The 19,084-nt window shown below is 51.6% G+C and overlaps 2 protein-coding genes across 8 annotated transcripts; one reads left to right on the top strand and one right to left on the bottom strand.

Annotated features, from left to right (window-relative positions):
* Positions 1 to 1,430: 1,430 nt before the first annotated feature.
* On the bottom strand, positions 1,431 to 18,919 carry VPS51 (VPS51 subunit of GARP complex). 7 transcript variants are annotated; one of them, XM_030039645.2, is made up of 11 exons: positions 18,691 to 18,919; positions 17,737 to 17,866; positions 17,495 to 17,641; positions 16,750 to 16,972; positions 15,267 to 16,008; positions 14,770 to 14,988; positions 13,933 to 14,154; positions 13,365 to 13,486; positions 12,780 to 12,867; positions 11,830 to 12,086; positions 1,431 to 1,449 (listed from the first exon to the last, which is right to left on the bottom strand). In XM_030039645.2, exons 1-11 carry the CDS (start codon positions 18,886 to 18,888, stop codon positions 1,446 to 1,448), a joined length of 2,352 nt encoding a protein of 783 aa, XP_029895505.1. In that variant the 5' UTR covers positions 18,889 to 18,919; the 3' UTR covers positions 1,431 to 1,445. The 7 variants fall into 7 exon arrangements, with proteins under 7 accessions (XP_029895505.1, XP_029895501.1, XP_029895504.1 ...); XM_030039641.2 differs by lacking the exon at positions 1,431 to 1,449 and adding an exon at positions 7,186 to 7,213; XM_030039644.2 differs by lacking the exon at positions 1,431 to 1,449 and adding an exon at positions 7,724 to 7,742.
* On the top strand, positions 4,397 to 7,403 carry SCGB1C1 (secretoglobin family 1C member 1). Its single transcript, XM_030039646.2, has 3 exons — positions 4,397 to 4,603; positions 6,378 to 6,568; positions 7,121 to 7,403. The coding sequence occupies exons 1-3, from the start codon at positions 4,528 to 4,530 to the stop codon at positions 7,142 to 7,144; spliced, it is 291 nt and encodes a 96-aa protein (XP_029895506.1). The 5' UTR covers positions 4,397 to 4,527; the 3' UTR covers positions 7,145 to 7,403.
* Positions 18,920 to 19,084: the final 165 nt, after the last annotated feature.

Here is a 19,084-nt window from a genome sequence, read left to right as displayed (position 1 = left end):
CAAAGCTGCACAGAGAACCTTGAGCTTTTTTTCAGACTAAACAATATCTGCCACCAAAAAAAAAAAAAAAGTGCTAGACTGTATGCAAAAAAAGCCATCTTTTTTTGCCATGCTAACAATGAATTTTCAGCTCCATGTTCACTAAGGTACTGTATTTTCAGGTACTCTGTTTCAAAATAATTTAGGTTTCTTATTACAATAAGATAAAACAAATAATTGTCTTTGTTCGTTAATCTTATTAAAATGTAGGATTTGATAATTCATTTTGAGATCATCCTTACCAGCTGTCTAACTCGCGAGACAAGCAGTTGCTGAAACATATATACATTAACATCTACAGTTATGAGGTGAACAAGTTCAATACCACTGCAGTTGTCATTCAATTATATTGTTATGCACAATGAAGAGAAAACAGAAATCATTCTCGAAGAAAAATGTGATGGATTTTTTACAAAGCAATGCAAAGCACTCTCTTTTCTTAGATCATTTGTAATATGAGAGAGCATTGTTGGTAACATCAGGAGTAACTCCAAGGAAGGAGACTCCAAAAGCTCTCTGGGCAGCCTGTGCCCAGCCAATTGCCTATGTTCAGAATAAGAACATATTAAAAGCAAGAAAACCACGCGGGCTGAGTGCAGTGCCATCACCCCACAGCACTGATGTGTCCATGTAATGGGAAGGGGGTGTTTAGTGTCATAGTTCCAGCATGAAGATAATAATAGGATGCATATGCCATGAAAGGATGTACTCCCCTCCCATTCATCACAGACCTTGTTAAGCTGCTTGTCACTAATTGATGCAAATCTGAAATTCACACTCTTTTAAAATAAAATTATATACATTCTTTGTTTAAAACCAGAAGAACATGAAAAAAACCCTCATTTTCAAGGGCACCCTTGTTCACTCCCAGTGGGATCAGTTCCAGGGATGCAAAAACCAGGACAAGCTCCTGCCAGGACAGCTGGTGGTGAAACCTCCCTGGAGCTTTTAAAACTGAATTCCTTAAACTTGCAGCTTAGAAACTGAACAGCCACAATACAAAGCACTGACTTAGCCTGTGTCCTGGGAATCCTGCAATACTCTTCTGTCATTTTGCTTTCAGGTGGCCAGATCTCTGAAGTGAAATGAGATCAAGAGCTTGGCTGGGTGGGGGGTCGTTGCAGCACAGGTCCCTACTCAGGCTGCCTCCAGCAGTGATGCTGTGAGGGGAACAAAGCCAGAGGTACAAGGGTGCCACAGATGCCTTCTGAGACCATGTTTATTATTTCAACAGTCAAACACTTCTTTCTTTTAAAGCATGATGAATAAGCAAGAGCATTGAAGCCAAGTGGCTAATAAGATCCCTTGGAGCTCCCAGCACAGTTCTTGGATCTCTCCTGTGGTCCTGCCATACGCAGTCTGATGGTTGCTGCCAGGCTCTGCTTGCTGAACATCACAGCTTGCTCCTAGCTAAACAGAATCAATTTTTTAGGCAAATAGGAAAATGAAACCCCTTTCCCCTTCTCTGGAATTCTCTGCCAAGAATTTCCACGCATACAACAAATACAAACATCTTGATGACTGTGTGGCTTCCACTTGTGCTGCAGAGAAATGCATTAGTGTATTATCCAGAACACAGTACACAGCCTGCCCCAGATGGCACTTTGCTCGCTTGTTTCTGTGGACATCCTCAAAAACTGGTAAAGGAGCTTTTCTGTACCCTAAGAATTTCTGACTGCCATATAGACATGTTGGAGCACAAAATAGAGAAACCCCTGGTGTCCTGATTTAAACTGGAAAAATAACCCTAAGCAAATAGACCCAGCACTGAGGGGAAGAGTACAAAAGCAGTATTTACAAACCCCTTCTGAGCTAAGCATCTAAGCAAGGACAGTGAAGAAGTGTCCAGCACCCAATGCTTCATACCTGAAGTCCAGGTAAGCAACAGCTGGTCACATTTGTCCAAATCATAGGACCGGTCCCTAAATTTAGTACATCCTGCAGGTACTGCTTATTTGCTAGCTCCCATGGCCACCACATTTTCTTATAGTCCATGGCGCTTTGATTCCAGCTCCTGAGACATCCACGCTGTATCTATCTCTTTATGTGCATTAACTGTCAACCCAAGGGAGTTCAGGCACTCCTCTGCGCTTTTCCTTTGTGGCCAGGTCATGTTTGGGGAACAGCCTCCCACCGAATCTCAGGAGAGGGAAAACCCACCTGGAGAACGACTCTCAAGACTTTGCTAACGCACTTTAAGCCACTTTACAACTTGAAGTCCTTTACTGCCAACCTGTCGCCAAAATGTCATGAAAAACTAATGAGAACATTTTCAGGAAGGAATTTTATGTTATAATTTCATATTTCAGTACTGTAGTCACCTAGACAATGAACCTCACATCATAAAAAGATTAAAATAATATATTTTTACAGTCCTATATGAAGGTCACCAGGTATTCACAGTTTATGTAGTTCTTCACACCCATCTAAAAATAAACTATATCCTCCAACAATCCCTTGAGGGTCTGGACACCCCTCCACAACCACATAACATTTTAAGAGAGAAGTGGTGGACCTGTTATCTTTCAGGGTCCCCACTACTTCATCATGTTTTACTTGAATGCTGATGGACTTTGAAACCCTCTGCTAAAAATCATAGAATCATAGAATCAGGGGTAATGAATGACAAAAGAACAACCTGAGATGTAAAGTCACTCAAGACTACACAGACAAATCCAAGAGGGAGATCTCAGAAGACCTATTCAGCACAGATACTAAAAGGGATCAGGTAGTATAGCAGGAAAATAAGTGTTTCTTTCAAATGCTGTTGGTTGCACATGGACTATGTAAGATCTCAGAGATAAAGCATACTTTTCTTATGCTGGGGAGAGAAGAAGATAGGGGAAAATTTTTAGTCTTCGCAATACCATGGTCATATCATTTTACGGTTGTAGCTTGTATGTGTGATAGCTGAATCATTCAAAAAAGCCCCCCCCCCCTTTTATTTACTGCAATACACTATTTTTTCAGCTGAAGATGTGGCCCTGTAAAATCTACTGCCTCTTTTTTTCTCACAGAGGGGATATGCTGAGTGTGCAGCATTTCCTATTACCTGAGAGCCAAAAACTGAAATCCTAGCCACAGGAAGTGTTGATCATGACATGTTCCCCCTGCTCAATGTGTTAATCACGCAGAGCACTTTCTTTGGCAGAAAGCATCTCCTGACATTTCCAGGGGACACTCTCACGCTTCCTTCTTTACTAGAGGAGGAGTCAGAAGGGAGGATACCCCATGTCCACAGAAAGACCCTTCCTTTCTCCTATCTCATTTTTTTTCCAAGACATACACTGGCATTACTGCTTCCCTTCTGCCAGGGTAATTTTAGATTTTAGTAGGTTAGCAGAACACAGCGCCATATAGTCAGTAATAGCTCGCATCTTAATGGGAAGGTCCATGGATCTGATCTTCACTCTCCCAACCTCCTTACCCCATCCACCTTTGGGGTCTAGTGGGGTCCACACGTGCACCAGGAACTCTTCCAGTCATGTGTAGCACAGGGTTGAATGAAAATCAGTTGGGCTTTCCCCACGTGGGAGGAAAGGATAAGGAGGCTACCAATCCTTCCTGGCTGCCAGCTAGCAGAATTAGGTCTGTAACTCAAGAATTAGCCATCTGTGCTGAACGTTGCTTCAGCTGGCCAACAGTCCATTAATTAACCTTAAAAATGTGCTTCACTTTTTTTAAGTTCAGGAGTGACACTGAGATATTATTCCAAAGATTATCAACATATCTGATTCAGCTGCCAGTTCAGAGTTTATTGGAGGCAATTTCTCCATGCCTCAACAATGCACACTTGGCTAAGAGCAGCTGAAAAGCTCTATAGAAGCAGCTATTAAAGATGTTCTTCTTTAATGTGTGGTTATTTCATTCACGCATCAGCCTACTCTTTTATATAGATATATCTTTTTTATATATATCTCTATATCTTATATATATATATTTCTGGGTCACAGATCATGATGCTTATAAAGACATTAGTCCCTGCAGAACTGGAATTACAGAAGAGAAGCAGGAAAAACAATAGAAGAATAATTATGCAAGAAAAGTGGCAGCAGTTCTGCATGAAATCACATCAGAAGCCTGGAATAAATGAGCTTGAAAGTGCTTTGGATAAAATGGCTTGATGCAGTTTATTGGCTGCTGATTTTGGAGCTCTGCATCTTACAGGGACAGAGTAATCTCACTCCTCGTGCTGAGCTTCAAAACCCATACATTCCACACATAATGTCAGCGCGAACTCTCACTAACAAAGCACCATGTTCACTGTTCCAGGTCCAATGACAGCAGTTGATGGAAGCAGAGGTCACCCACATTTTTCATCTGTCCACTTCATAAACAAGCATGACCTGGATCCAATTTTAGTACAGCTGCATGACCTGTTGGGCCCATTCCTTCCATTGCATTGCATAATTCCCCACATATATATCCCAGGTCTTTTGTGTTCAGTTGCAAAGGACGGTCACTGGCCTTCACAGCTTAACACACAACATGCAGAAAATGGCACTCTCTGCTATGAAGCTGGCTGTTACTCTGCTCATCACCGTGGTGCTCTGCAGCTCCCTTGGTAAGTTTCACGAATTAAAAAAATAGGATTTTAAATTTATTATTTTTTTTTTATAACCTTGAACTTACTGAACTTCTGCACAAAGTATTCAAAATATTCAGAGTACCATTAAAACACCTGGTGGAAACTACTCTAGGAAGCAACTGAAAGGCAGCTTGATGCCTCGTTTAAAATTTGCAGAGAAAGCATGCTGTGTCCCTGCTGGCAGAAATGATGTCCCTTTGATTCCCACTGAAGACTTATGGTGATGACAGGGAAATTTAGGTACCTGGCCTCCAAGAAAATACTAATCACAGCAGCTTGTGTAAGGTCTCTGAGATTTTTTTTCACTTGGATATGTACAGTAGGGTTCATCTGACTAAATTTCATCTCTGCAATGTGATGGCTGGTGTTCGAGTACTCACTCTGGCTCTCCTTTGAATTGATGGATTGGGCTAGAGTTGGTGACAATACACCTCATCGCAGCACAAGCACCTACACTAGATTAAATGATATGTCCTGCTGCTTCCAGGGACTACAGCAGATGTGGCAACTCAACCTAAAGCAAAATGAACCCAACGTTACTCTGTTATTTAATGATGGGTAACTACTACCATTACCTAACATTACCTCTAGGCTTGGCTCCTTGAGCCCACAAAGGTGCCTAATCTGAGGCAACATTGATGCCAAAGTGTCAGAAAACAGAAAATAAATATAGGGAAAGAAGTAAACTTGGAAGGTGAAAATAGAGGCAATGTAATTCAACATGTTGAGGGGGTGGTGGTGAACTCACATCTTGGTTAATTCCTCTGAGGTTATTAACCAAAAACACAGTTATGTGCAATTAGAGTAAGAGAAACAGCAGAGTGATAAAGGAATATGCTGTACCCTGATAAGACAGTCTAAATTATCTCATCAGTTGAAGAACCTAATAATTTTATAAAAGTAGGTAAAGCATATGGATTTTAATCAATGTGACTCACATTAAATCTCATAAATTAAGAACAGCGATGACAATAAAAGAGGAGAAAAAACACCAGAATTTTACTAGAAGGGACAGAACTTAGCAGACATGATTAGTATTATTTTTTTAAAATCAAGGCTCAGTGAATAAATCAAGACAGTTTATACAAAGCGAATATGGAAAGGAGATCAGATTGCATGAGTAGCCCTGGAAAACCTAGCAAGGTCTTGGAAGAACAGCATGTTATGTGTAAATTCAAAATCAGCCTTTGTAGGCAGTTGTGTAGGTAGCAACATCAGAAGGTGACAAGATTTGGACTCGAAGAAAAGAGATTAAGAGAGCAGAAACGTTTTCAGTTTACTTTCATCTAAAATGCTGACAATTCCAGAGACAGGAGAAAAAATGTAATTACTGAATATTACAGACAACCTGGGTGATGAATACACAAACATATTTAGAGAAGGGAGCTGAATCATTTTTGATATCTGGTTAGAAAACAAGGAATAACATAAGGAAACAAAGGTGCATGGAAAAGAGAAAAAAAATCCCACAAAGCCTGAGAAAAGGCTGAGGACCAGGCAGGCAGAAGCTTATCACTGAATGGTGGGATTCCACCAAGGGACCTGTGCAACAGAGCAGCTCCTGCAGTGGCAACCCGTTTCTCTGAAGGCTTCAAAAAAAGCCCCGCAGAGCTGAGAACACACTCAGCAGAAAACTTAGTGTGATTTGTATGTCATTATTGGGATGGAGGGGGTTAAAGGGTAGAAGAAGCTGAATCTGAGCAAGTGAAAGGTTCGTTCATTGCACTCCACTTTGTCTTTCATACTCCAGGAGCCGGCTCTGCTCATGAGATTGTCCCTAGCTTTCTTCAGACGCTTCTTGAAGGCTCTGCTGAACAGCTGTACACTGGACCAATTTCTCAGTATAAAGTCGATGATTTGACTAGAGCTGCTTTGACCGCATTAAAGGAATGTATTGATGAGCTTTCTCCTGAGCATATAAAGGCCCTGGTCAACCTGCTGGTAATTCACTCCTTTTATTATTATCATAAATGTATGTAACTGTGCAGCCTTGTGCCAGATTTTGGACCTAGAGCACCCAAATACATTAACTTAAGCATCCCTTGGCCTCAGGTTTGGTTGCAGACCAGCACAAAGCTTCCAAGTGCTTTGAGAGATTGACAAACAAAAGATGGTCTCTACAACAAATACCATAATTTTTCTTATTGGCTAGAATTTATGGAGATGCTACCTCCCCCTGTGGAAAAAGCACCTGCTTCATGCAGGTGTGTTTTTAGGAACAGAGCCAAGATGAAAGAAAACTTCTAGGTAATACCAAGAAAGACTCTGGCATATGTGACACACTTGCTTTTTGTTAGTGTTCACACATGAGCTCACGACATGTACTGACCTGGTGAGCACCTGCAGGTGAGAGACTAAGCCTTTGTCCTCACGCAAGTTCTGCCAGAGGTTACAACTTCAGTATATCGTTCAAGTATCATAGGTAAGTCTGGCTTTTCTCTGCAGTTGTATATTTTGGCATGCTACATTCACTGCTCTGACTTTCTGTTTCAGAAACTTGTTCGGACAGAGGCTTAAATTGACAAAATATTTGACCCAGCTGCTGATAACACTCCCTGATGACTTCCAGTTTCTCATATCCAAAGCCTCTGGAAAAAGAACAAATATAAAAAATGGAGAAAACCACGATGCTGGCAGCTGTTTTTCTAAACTCTGTGTGCTGACTATTACACCCTGTCACCTTCCAGTCTATTTTAGATCTTATTTCTTTAGAGATAACATCTACGTTCTAAATAAAATTCAGATGGTGTTTTAAAATTATTTCTGTCATCTGTTTTTATAAATAAAGGTATTTTTTTCTCCTTACTGTTAGGACAAGATGCTGTTTGTTTTGGTAAAGTCTAAACAACAGCATTATTATATATAGTGACTCACCCACAACACACACAGACACAGCACAAACATGCACATGGGTCAGCAATTTAACTCTGAATGACCCGAGGGAATCACATCCTCAACCAAAGCAACTTTCCAAGTGTTGATGATTTTTCAAAATAAATGCAGTAGTTCTGATAGCAAAGGATCCAAAACTCACTGAGCATGAGCTGAACACCAGCTCACTTTGGACCACACTCATGGCGCTCCGAGCATCCCCAGGCGGCACACACACAGTCACCTGGAGGAGAAGGCATTTTTCGGTGTCAGCACTGACTACAGCAAAAACCTGAAAGCAAGCTGGATGCCCAGTGATTCCCAGGGGAAAACTGGGCAGACAGCACAATTGCACCTCACCCCACAGCTCTTGGCTGCTCCTTTGCAGATGGGACTGAGAGAAAAGTACCAGAAGGGACAGTGTACCTTCTAAACACCCAAGGAAATGGCTCCTTGTACATCTTCTTTGGTGCTTTCCCACCACTTCTCTTCAGCTTCACACTCTCCTACTAGGTATACTGACTCCACATGAACTCACAAATGCAGTGAGGATTGAGGGAAGGGTAATGTCCTTTTTCTGGAACAAACTGATGTGTAATCTTGAGTATAGACTGCCCTATGGGAAAGTGAGCCAACAAAGGTGTTCCCCCCATTGCCCATCTCTTCCACCTCACACCCCTGACACATGCTTTTGCCCGTGCTGCCTGTGCCATGGGGTCCACCCCCAGGACTCCACAAAGGTGCCAAAGAGCAGAAGCAGAACATTTTTTAACTGCCACTACATATATGTAAAAGCAGAGCCATCCCAGGCTAGCTAATCCTCAGTGACACTGAACTTCACAGGAAGACAATGAGCAGTGAGGCTGACCTAGATCTACCTGCCTCAGATGGTCAGTACCACTCCTCATCTTTCAAAGACAGGATCAAGTTCAGTGATAGGAGTGACAAAAACCAGCATTTGCTGCTTTCCAAAACTTGCAGAAGGCTCCTGCAGAGGTGCAGAAACCACCCTGACAAGAACAACGTTGTGCACGTTGGAAAATCTTTTTGGTTGAAGGCAGACGACAGCAGGGGCTGAGTAGTTTGTCACCATGGGCAGAGCATAGCCTGACATTTCCAAGCCTTGTTCAAGTGACTGCAAAGGACAACATGAAGGAAATTTGTCCTAGCAAATGGCCTGGATCATTAACATTACCGAACTCGACCTTTTGGTCACAGAGTATGAATGATCCCAGCTGAAGGGGATGTGCATGACACATGCAGGGGGCAGCCAGGCCCATGAGAACTTGCATACTTTACAAAAGGGGTTGCAGGGAGCCAGTCTTACCAAGAAAGGCAATCTGCAAAGTCCTTTTTTGCACAGATTAGCAACTGAAAGTCCAGGATGCTGATGTCCTGCTGAAGGATCACAGCAGGTCTTTCTGAAGACAAATAATGTTATCTGAATCCAGATCTCTGCCAGTTTGGCCCAATTATTTTAACAAAAAACTGCTCTGATTACAGGAACTGCACAAGAGCAGATTAGACAATTGCCAATATACAAGCATCCCTTTTAAGTATACTGCCCATATGGCCTATCACTCTTGCTACTAACAGAAGCAATTTAACATTGGACCTATGAGGTCAAGGAGTTCACCAGCTCAAAAAAAGTGAAGGGTATGTCCATGTACTTCTCGTCCTACCAAGGAATCAGTCAAACAATAAACCTGTTTATTAAAAGCAGGATGCAATTCTTTTCGTATGAGCAGAACTGAACATTATTCTGTCTGTTCCAGGAACATGAAAATTGGTGGTTGTTCTTGCTGCTTTGTTGTGAACCAAAATGAAATGTTTCTTCTCTGAAATCAAAAGTAAAAACAATTTACTTCTACTTTCTCCTTCCTTCTCATCCAGCTGAGGATACTTCTAAAAGAAAGAGCTAACTTTGCCACCATGCACAAACGCATTTGAACAAAAAGCACTCGCCAGCTCTTCTTTCTCCCTTAATCCCAAACCCAGAGATAGTCTTAAATTATCATACAAGTCTGCAGAGCGAGAATGCAATGTGAAAAGAAATACAATCCCATAAGAAGACATGATATGCCTCTCAGGATACCTCGCTTTAATTTTTGGATCTGCCACAGAAATCAGTGATGGCACAATTCGTATCTGCCCTCATTCCCCTGAAAGCAAGTCTGATCACTCTTAGTAAAGGTTGTCTCTTAGTAGGTCTGAACACTCATGCTCAGCAAGAAAACCGGGACTCGGGGAGGCTTTCTAAGGTACCTGTTGCCGGAAGGTGGCTGGGCATCCATCTGCTGGTGAGAGGTGGTTGAGGGATGCTGTCACATCACTTGTTTTCCTTTTTTTTCCCCCACACTTGTTAAACTGTCTTTATCTCAACCCTCACGTTCTTCTTGCTTTTGCCCTTCCAGTTCCCTCCCCCATCCCGCTGTGGGGGGGAAAGGAGGGAGCGAACGGCTGGCCAGGGGCAACCCTCCAGTTTCCAACCTTGTTTAACAAACAATACCAAAATGGCCTTACTCCAGGGTGAATAAATGTTGTGAAGGAGCTGTAACTGCCAGTTGCTGTGCCCACAGTTGCTGGCAATGGGAGATCCCTGACCTGAGCTAGGGAGTTTTGAATTCTCAGCTTGTGCTTTGTATCTTTTGATGCTTTTCCAAGAGGTCTGTGTCATGATCTTAATGTTAGCGGGAAGCGAAGGAGCAAAGGTCTCATTGCAGTTGCTCAGGCTTCTCCATTCGAGGGACCCCAGTGTCTGCAACACTCCTCAGATGCTCCTGATCTCTTCCAGCAGGAGTGTCTGTCTGTCTGTCCATCTCTCCAAGATGTCTGGGGAGTCCACGGTGACCAGGGTTTTCATCAGAGACAGATGAAGTGAGTTTTCCAAAGTCACCCTGGGAGGGCTGGGACAGTGATGAGAAGAGGTTTGATTCTTCTGATTTTTATCAGTAGTGTGCAAGCATTTACACCTCCAGTGTAAGTGTCCCCAGCATTTCATGCTGCAGGGTTTTGTGCCTCTAAGTTAAGGACCCCAAGGATTACCCAGCACTTTGTTTAGTACCCACTAAGGTTTTTGGTCCCTGACTTTTATGGTTTGGGACCCTTATGGGTGCTCGCTCTCTCACTGCTGTTGGTCCGTTGCTGTCTCATCCCTGCATGTGACAGGTGGGGGGCTTCATTCACCTTACAAACCCCTGCTGTGCCGGCTATCCCTGGCCCCTGCAGACACCCTTCATCCCAGCCCGGAGGTGGGGAATCTGTTTGGCCAGGGCCAGGGCCAGGGCTCAGAGGGCTGCTTCTCCAGCACAGCCCTTCCCCAACCACACACCCAGGGCATTGCCTGCACCCCTGACCCTGCTGCTGTCCCCCCCGACCCCCGGGACCCCCTTGCAGTGCCTGGCAGCGACGAGCAGGAGCTGCATGAGTAGCACTGACCCTGCTGAGGTCCCACAGCCAGCTGGGGCTCGCAGGGAGGCAGCCCCCTTGCTTGTGCGAGGCCTTGGGCACGTGCGAGGTGCTTGTGAGAGGTGGCTGGGAGGACACTGGCTGCTCATGTGAAGGCTGGACAAGGCACTAGGTACTTCCAGGTTGCTCATGGGAGGGGATGGACGCTCCTTGGGTGCTCGTGCAAGGCACTGGGTGCAGCAGGGGGAAGAGGAAGGGTGTTTGTGCAAGGGGCTGGGTCTGCCCCCCCTCCCCACTGCCCCATGGGGACACAGGTGGCCAAGGGACCCAGGCATCTAGGTGACCCCTCTTCATCCCTACACACCCCCACTGCCTCCCCCCAGGAACACAGGCATCTGTCCCTGTTGTGTCCCATCCCCACCCCACGCACAGGCAGGGGATGCGAAGCACAGCTCACACATACTTTATTTATTGTCCCCAACTGTGACAAAGGGGCTGTGCCCAGCATGTTCCCAGGCATGAGGGGACGTCACCAAGGTGGGGGGATGACATGGTGTGTCACTGGAGCCGCAGGGACAACACGGGGTGTCAGCACACACTGAGGGTGTCACTGGGGTGGGGGGACAATGTGGGGTGTTACCAGGGCTGGGGGTGGGAGACTTGGGGTGACCCTGTGTGGGGGCATAGGACTTTCTTGTGTGTTACCGTGTGGGGGAGGACACATGCAATATCCCCATGTACGTGTGGGGACTCATAGGGTACAGGTCTGTCCCCAGATATATAACAGGACCTAAGACATGTCCCCGTCTCAGAGATGTCCCCACTCGGCTGTGCCCCATGGTGACACAGATGTCCCATGTCCCTCCGCTATGTGATGCTACGTCCTGTACCTCAACCCACGCCCGTGTGGCCCCATGTCCTACCCGCGCTCGCAGATGAGCTCGACGACACTGTGCTCCATGGGGACGGGGTCGAGGCAGCGGTGGGCGGCGCTGGCGGCCACCTCATCCAGCAGCCCCTGGACTACCCGCTCGTCAGCGGCAAAGCGCCAGAGGTAGAGCTGCAGGTAATGGCCGTCCACCTGCACCTGCTGCAGCCCGAAGCGCCCCAACGTCCGCAGCCGCACGCACTCCAGCAGCGTCTTTAGGCTGATCTTGATGATCCCAGTCAGCACTGACACCTGGGACGTGGGGGCAGCAGGGACATGTGGTACAGGGGGGCCAGAAGGCCCCCCCAAGTCACATCTGCACGGGCATGTGGGGACATTGGGGACGCCCCCCTCCAGGCCATCAGCTCCTAGGATGCTCTCATCCGGGTCACCAGTCCCAAGGGATCCCCTCAGTCCTGACACATGGGATGTGGGGACACGTGTCACAGGGGAATGGGGGCTCCTTCGGCCTGGATTCTTCAAGTACAGGGAGGTCCCAAGTCCCATCAGCAATGGGCATATGGGTGACACGAAGGACACCCTTGTCCTGGCTGCCACCCCCAAGCTTGGACACACAGGACAGTGGGACATAGAGGACACGTGGCACAGGGGGATAGTGACACCCTTGGCCTGGCTGTTGGGAGCAGAGGGAAGCCCTGAGTCAAGCCAGAGTAGGGACACGAGGACACACTTGCCCTGGTCATCAGCCGCAGGGACCCTCTGTGTCCCAATACCTAGGACAAGGGAGCATCAGGGGACAATGGGAACACCCTTATCCTGGTCATCAGCTCCTGCGGACGCCCTGGGCCCCAACACCTGGGTCATGGGGACACCAGGGACATGTGACAGCTGGGAAGGTGGGCAGTTTAGGGGCCCTTGGGGATATGGGGACCGGGGGGGTCCTTGGGGACATTTGGGGACATGGGGATGTCCCCATGGCCTCACCTTGTTGAACTCGACAGGGCTGAAGATGTCAATGCGTTCGGAGAAGAGCTTCTGGATGTTGCTGAGCAGGTGGGTGTCCATGGGGGCACTGGGGATGGTGACACCAGGACAGTCAGGGACACGGGGCCAGTCATGTATTTGAGAAAGCCGGGGGATGTGGGGGCAGGGACACAGGGACTGTCAGGAGACACAGGGATGGGGACACTGAGATGGTCAGAGGATGCAGGGATGGTCAGGAGATATTGGGACAGTTTGGGGACACAAAGACGGGAACATGAGGATGGGCAGTGGATGTGGGGACAGTCAGGGAACATGGGGATGGTCAAAGACACAGAGAGACAAGACAATCGCGGGATGCAAGGCACTTGGGGATCATCAGGGGATACTGGGACACTCAGGGGAAACGTGGGGATGGTTGGGACATTCAGGGATGAGAAATTATTGGGACAGTCTGGGGACTTGAAGAGGGTCATGGGGAAGACGTAGCGGGTACTGCAGGGGTGACACAGAGGTGACACAGCGGCCCTGGGGTGACCAGGGAAGGCCCAAGGGGTGGCCGAGAGGTGTCCGGGTGATAGGGCTGACCTGGGGGTGTAGCTGGGGGCGTAGCGCCCGGGTGCCCGTGAGCTGCTGTAGACAGAGAAGGCGCGCCGGCTCGAGTCGCTGCTCTGCGCCCGCCGCACTCCCTCCTCGAAGAGCTGCCCCACCTGCGGCACCGCACCCTCTCAGTGCTGGTATCCCAGAATCCACCCAAAATACCCTCTGGGACCGTGTCCGCCCTATCGCCCCCCCCAGGATCCCTCAAATCCTCTGTGACCCTCCCAAACCCTTCTGGGACCCCCAAAGATCCTGAAGGACCATATGGGGATCTTGGGCATCTCCTCTTGACCCTTCACGGACTTCAGCTCTCCCCCACCAAGACCCTCTGGGACTCCCAACTCTCCCAGGAACCCTCCGGGACATCTGGGAACCACCCGGGGACTTCAGGGACCCCTGCAGAGGCCCTCTGGGGACTTCCTAAAGTCCTCAAGGACCTTATGGGGACCTCAGGGCCTCTCCAGGGACCCTCCGGGACACGTGGGACCCCCTGGGGGACTTCAGGACCATCCCCAGCCCCTCTGGGCTCCTGGTGTTCTCCTGGTGTTCCCCCAACCTGGACATCAATGGCGGTGATGTCCTCGACCACGCGCTTCATGACGGCACGAACGTTGCGGGGCTCGACAGTGCCCAACCAGTCTCGTGTCTCCACGCTCTTCCTAAGCATCTGTGCCACCGCGGCGCCCTGGACCTGCACGTAGTGGTCGAGCAGCCGTTGCGCCGCCCCCCGTGCCTCTGCACACAGTGCCGGTCCCGGTGTCACCGCTGGGCCTGTGTCCTGGGGGGTGCAAGGGACATGGAGACGTGTGGAGACATGTAGGAATACCACCTGACACCTCCGCGCACAGCTTTGTCCCCACCATCCCCACTGGCCCCATGGCCTGGGCATACAAGGGACATGTGGGGATGCCCCCCATGCCTCTACCACCTGATGTCTTGGGGGCACAGGGACGTCAGGGGACACATGGGATGCTCTTCAGGCCACCCCACCTGCAGCAGCATCGCTGCCATCCTCATATCCTTGGGGCATCTGGGGGGACTTGGGGACATACAGAAGCCCCTTGGGGACATTTGGGAGACACTGGCACAGGCAAGGACCCTTCTGCCTCCACGTGCACTGCCATCCCCAGAGTCATATCCTGGATGGACATGGAGCAACAGCAGGGCACAGGGAAGGACTTGGGGACGTTTTGGGGTCCCTCAGGGACATCTGGGGGCACAGAAAGACAGAATGAAGATCCCATACCTCCATACACACCACGGTACCCACCACTGTGTCCTGAATAGATGCTGGGACACAGAGGGATGCAGAGCCATTTTGTGACATCTTGGGGACATTCAGGGTCCCCTTAGGGCCATTTTGAGGCCAACTGGGGCAGTTTTGGGGGCTCACCTGAGGAGGAAACTGTTCATCGGTGAGAGTGAGAATGTAGCTGATGGTGGTGGCCTCATAGTCAAGGCAGAGACGGGCGAGGAGCAGCAGCAGGGCCGGGGGTGCCGCGGGGGCCCCCCGCTCAGCCGGGCCATCGGCAAAGCCCCGGGCGGTGCGGCAGAGCCAGCGCACGAAGGCCACAACCAGCCCTTCACGCACTGCCTCCACGCAGAACTCCCCCTGTGACCAAAAAATGGGGGGTTACACCCCAAAAATACCACCCTGGAGCCCTGAAAAACCACAAACTACCCTGTACAAGCTCCAAACTGCCCCAGTGACCCTCAAACTGCCCTGTGCTACCTCCAGATTGCCCATGACCCCCCCAGTCCGCCTTGTGCAAGCCCTGACCTGCCCTGTGCAACACCCAAACTTCCCTGTGCCGAACCCAGATTGCTCCAGTGACCCACCAAATGCCCCACACAACTCCCCAAACTGCCCCACGCCGCCCCACGGCCCACCTTGAAGTAGGGCAGGCTGGCGAAGGCGACATCCTTGGCGGTGAAGAGCTGCACGTAGGCCAGGACAGCCTTGAGCTGGCCAAGAACGGAGGAGGCGAGCGTGGCCAGCAGGTCAGGCAGGCCGGGACCCTCCTTGCCGGGGGGCCGGGGGGCGGCCAGCGCCTGGCGCACGTCGCCCAGGCACCCCAGGAAGAAGGTCTGCAGTGCCCGCAGGTAGCGATCCACCCGCTCGCGCGCCGCCCGGGCCACTAGCGCGGCGCCCGCCTCAGCCCCGGCGGCAGGCAGCAGCTCAAGGAGGGCGCGGAGGCGGCGGTGGAAGCGGTCGAGTGCCCGCACCAGCAGCGAGGTGTCGCCCAGGCCCCGCTCCAGCGCGAGGCGCCGCTCCAGCAGCTCAAAGTAGCGGGTGGTGAGGGTGGCGGCGAAGGCTTCCAGGCGGCCATCCCCAGCCCCTGGGCGTCCCTCGAAGAGGCTGCGGTACGAGGCCGCGAGGAGGCACAGGTTGCCCACAAAGGCAGAGCTGCCACGGTCGACGAAGTCGAGGATGTCGGAGGTGGGGGGCGGCGTGGCGGCGGCACCAGAGGGGTCGGCTGGGGGCAGCTCAGCCTCCAGCGCCGCCAGCTCGGCCTCGAGGCGGGCACCGGCGTGGCTCAGGAACTCCTCGCATAGCTCCTCAGGTGGCTCTTCCAGCTGCAAGAGCATCTCCACGCACTCGGTGAGCTCCTTGGGGTCCAAGGTGTCATCCCTGAGGGGGTGGGGGAAATGAGGGGGTTACTTGGGGATGGTGGCAGGTTCCAGAGTTAACAGTGGCACAGCAAAAAAATGGAATAAGCAATAAAAGTCATTAGTAGGCTTCAGAGTAAACAGTAATTATTCAAAAAACAAAGGGGAAAAAAAATACTTAATAGCATCAGCATGTTCCAAAGTTAACAGTGGTTACAGTAATAAAAAAATTCACTAAAGATCGCTCTCGCCTCACTAAAGTAGGTTCCAACATTTACAATAATAATGAAAAATCACTAAAACTCCTCAGTAGGTTCCAGAATTATCCCTTTACCATAAACACATGAGAAAAAAAACATGTAGCAGAACCTTTTAAAAGCTCTCAGTAGTGGTCAGAATTATCCCCCTTCCTCTATGAATGTTATGCACAAGGCGTGCTTCCTGGGGTTGTTATTGATATGCTCCAGGGTAAACGCCCCCCTCCCTAGGATGTTTCTTGGGGGCTGTTATCATTAGGCTCCAGATTTGACACCCCCGACCCCTTGAAAAACTGTCTCCTGCAGCTGTTATCAGTAGTTTTCAGAGTTAACATACCACGACCACCATCACGCCTCCAAGAAGGCTGTTTACTAGAATGGCTATCATTAGTCTCCAGAGTGAACCCCCCCCAAAGGCTGTTTCCAGAGCATCAGTAGGCTCCAGAGCAAACATCCAAAACCCCATTTCCCAGAGCTACCGTCAACAGGCTCCAGAGTGAACGCACCGGAGTCGCGCGCGGAGGCGCAGGGCCAGCTCGGCCATGATGGCGTGGCTCTCGTCCTCGATGGCGCGGAAGGAGGGCAGGTGGCGGTAGTGGCGGAGCACAGCACGGGCGCGGGCGTGGCAGCGCAAGGCCCGCGCAGGCTCTGCCCCCGGTGCTGCCCACCGCCGCAGCCGCCCCGGCACCTCCACCAGGGACTGCAGCTTCCGCAGCAGCACCTGCACCCCTGGGGGGGCCGGGGGGGTCAGGGGCAGAGTTAAGCATGGGGGCAAGAAAGGGGCGTGGTCAGTTATTGGGGCGGGGTTAGCAGATGTGGGCGGGGCCAGGGGCTGGTGCTGCCCCCCCCCAGTCCACCCAGCCCCCAGATCTGCCCCTCAGCTCCCCCTCCACGTTATCTGCTGCCAAACCCCTGGATCTGCCCCCCCGGGGTCTCCCGACACTCCGTGATCTGCCCCCAACCCCCCAGATCTGCCCCCCCTTGGGGTCTCCCCAGCCCCCCGGAAAGGCCCCTCAGCCCTCCCCTCCATTATCTGCCCTCCAACCCCCCAGTTCTGCCACATAACCCCCAGATCTGTCCCCCCAGTCCCCTTCAATCCACCCCCACCTACAGGATCTGACCCCTAGGGTCCCCTCAGCCCCCAGATCTGCCCCCCCAAGCCCAAAGGTTTAACCCCCAAGGCCTTCCCCAACCCCAAGATCTGACCACAACCCCCCAGATCTGCCTCCTGGGGTCCCCCCCTCTCCGTACCGGCAAGCTGGGCGCCACGGCGGTGCCGGTCCTGCAGTGCTGCGCTGACGCGGGCACTGGAGGTGCTGATGGCGGCCATGTTGGCAGCCAAATCGTCCATCTCTGCCTCCATGCGTCGGAAGTCGACCTTCATCTTTCGGATGGTGTCTGGGGAGAAGGAACCAGACACTTGGGTCCCTCGGCTGCCCAGGCCCCCCCCCAGTCCCTCCCGGTTGCCTGGGTCTCTCCTGCTGGGTGCTCACCAGTAGCAGAAATGAACTTGTTGTAGTTCTCGTAGAGCAGCGTCTGCATGTCACTGTCGAGGGCACGGATCTCCCGCCCCAGCGCGGCCTCACGGGCCAACAACTGCCCCAGGGGGCACTCGCTGCGCACCTGGAGAGGGGCAACACTGCAAAACTGTCCCCCAACCCCACTTCCCTGCCGTGGGGCCCTGCTACACCCTGTGGTCCTCCAATTTACCCCCTGCAGCCTCCAATTGTCCCCCTGGGGTCCTCAACTGGCCCCCTGGGGCCCTAACTGCCCTCCGTAGCCCTTCTGGGATCCTCAGCTGCCCCCCCGAACCCGTAGCTGCCCCCCTCAGAGCCCTAACTACAACCTAGGGAGCCCTAACTGCCCCCCAGGCCCCTAAATGCCCCCCCTGCCCCGGCTCCCTTCTGGGATCTGGAAATGTCCCCCAGGAGCCTCCTTCTGCCCTCCGGGGCCTTCCTGGGATCCTCACCTGCCCCCCAGGAGCCCTAACTGCCCCCCCTGAGGAGTGTTAACTGCCCCCGGCCCCCCCCCCAACCGCTCCAGAGGGGCCCAATACTGTTCCCATAGAGAAACACACTGTATCCTGAAGAGTGCCTATGGAAGAAGATCTATAGGGTCTCTGCAGGGTCCCTTTGTGGGGTCCCCCTGGGGACCCCTTAGGTTCCTGGGGGTGGTCTGGGGGTCCTTCGGGGGCCCTGCAGAGTCCCTCTGGCCGAGTCCACGGGGCGCGCCCAAGGACCTCTTTAAGGGGCGCCAGGGACCTTTTCAGGGGTTCCCACAGGGCTCCCACCGCCCCCTTCGGGGGCCCCTGCAGGGTCCCTGGGGCCGACCCGGGGGTCCCCGGAGCTCCGTCTCGGGGGTGGGGGGGTGTCTGCGGCCGGGGTCTCCATCACGACCCGGGGGGCTCCCGCGGGGGGGGGTGAGGTCGCTGTGGGGTCAAAGGTCACCTTCGTAAGGAAAACTTCCGGGTCGAAGTGGGGCCCGTTGATGTCGGTGGGATCCGGGGCTGCCTCCGCCGCCTCCGCCGCGGACGGGCCGTAGTACCGCTGGAGCGGCCCGTGGGGACGCCGCCACCCGCTGCCGCTGCCGCTGCCGGCCTCGGGGCTACCCCCAGCCCCGCTCCCCACCGCCTCCACCTCCGCCATCACGCCGGCACTTCCGGCCGCGTCCGCTACTTCCGGCCCTTCCCCTGAACGTCACTTCCGCCGGAGGCCCCCCCCCCCCCCCCCCCCCCCCCCCGTCGCCGCGGCAACCGACCACCGCCCCCTGTCATGACGGCCACAGTCCGGCGCCGCCGGCTGCCCAGGGCCTCGGGCCGCCGCGGCGGCCTTCGCCCCGCCG

This window comes from Aquila chrysaetos, chromosome 16 (genome assembly GCF_900496995.4).
Source record: "Aquila chrysaetos chrysaetos chromosome 16, bAquChr1.4, whole genome shotgun sequence".
Lineage (NCBI taxonomy): Eukaryota > Metazoa > Chordata > Aves > Accipitriformes > Accipitridae > Aquila > Aquila chrysaetos.
Note: the sequence above shows the minus strand (reverse complement) of the source record. Positions and strands in the feature narration are given on the sequence as shown.

Bases quoted from the DNA above. Each gene is read 5' to 3' on its own strand.
- SCGB1C1 (XM_030039646.2), top strand. From the start codon at position 4,528: ATGCAGAAAATGGCACTCTCTGCTATGAAGCTGGCTGTTACTCTGCTC. The intron at 4,604-6,377 runs GTAAGTTTCACG...TTCATACTCCAG, and splicing joins GGTGCTCTGCAGCTCCCTTG to GAGCCGGCTCTGCTCATGAG. The intron at 6,569-7,120 runs GTAATTCACTCC...TTTCTGTTTCAG, and splicing joins AGGCCCTGGTCAACCTGCTG to AAACTTGTTCGGACAGAGGC.
- VPS51 (XM_030039639.2), bottom strand. From the start codon at position 18,888: ATGGCGGAGGTGGAGGCGGTGGGGAGCGGGGCTGGGGGTAGCCCCGAG. The intron at 12,868-13,364 runs GTCAGCCCTATC...CACCATCCCCAG, and splicing joins GCCCCCAGCTACACCCCCAG to TGCCCCCATGGACACCCACC. The intron at 12,087-12,779 runs GTGAGGCCATGG...CCCACGTCCCAG, and splicing joins GCCCTGTCGAGTTCAACAAG to GTGTCAGTGCTGACTGGGAT.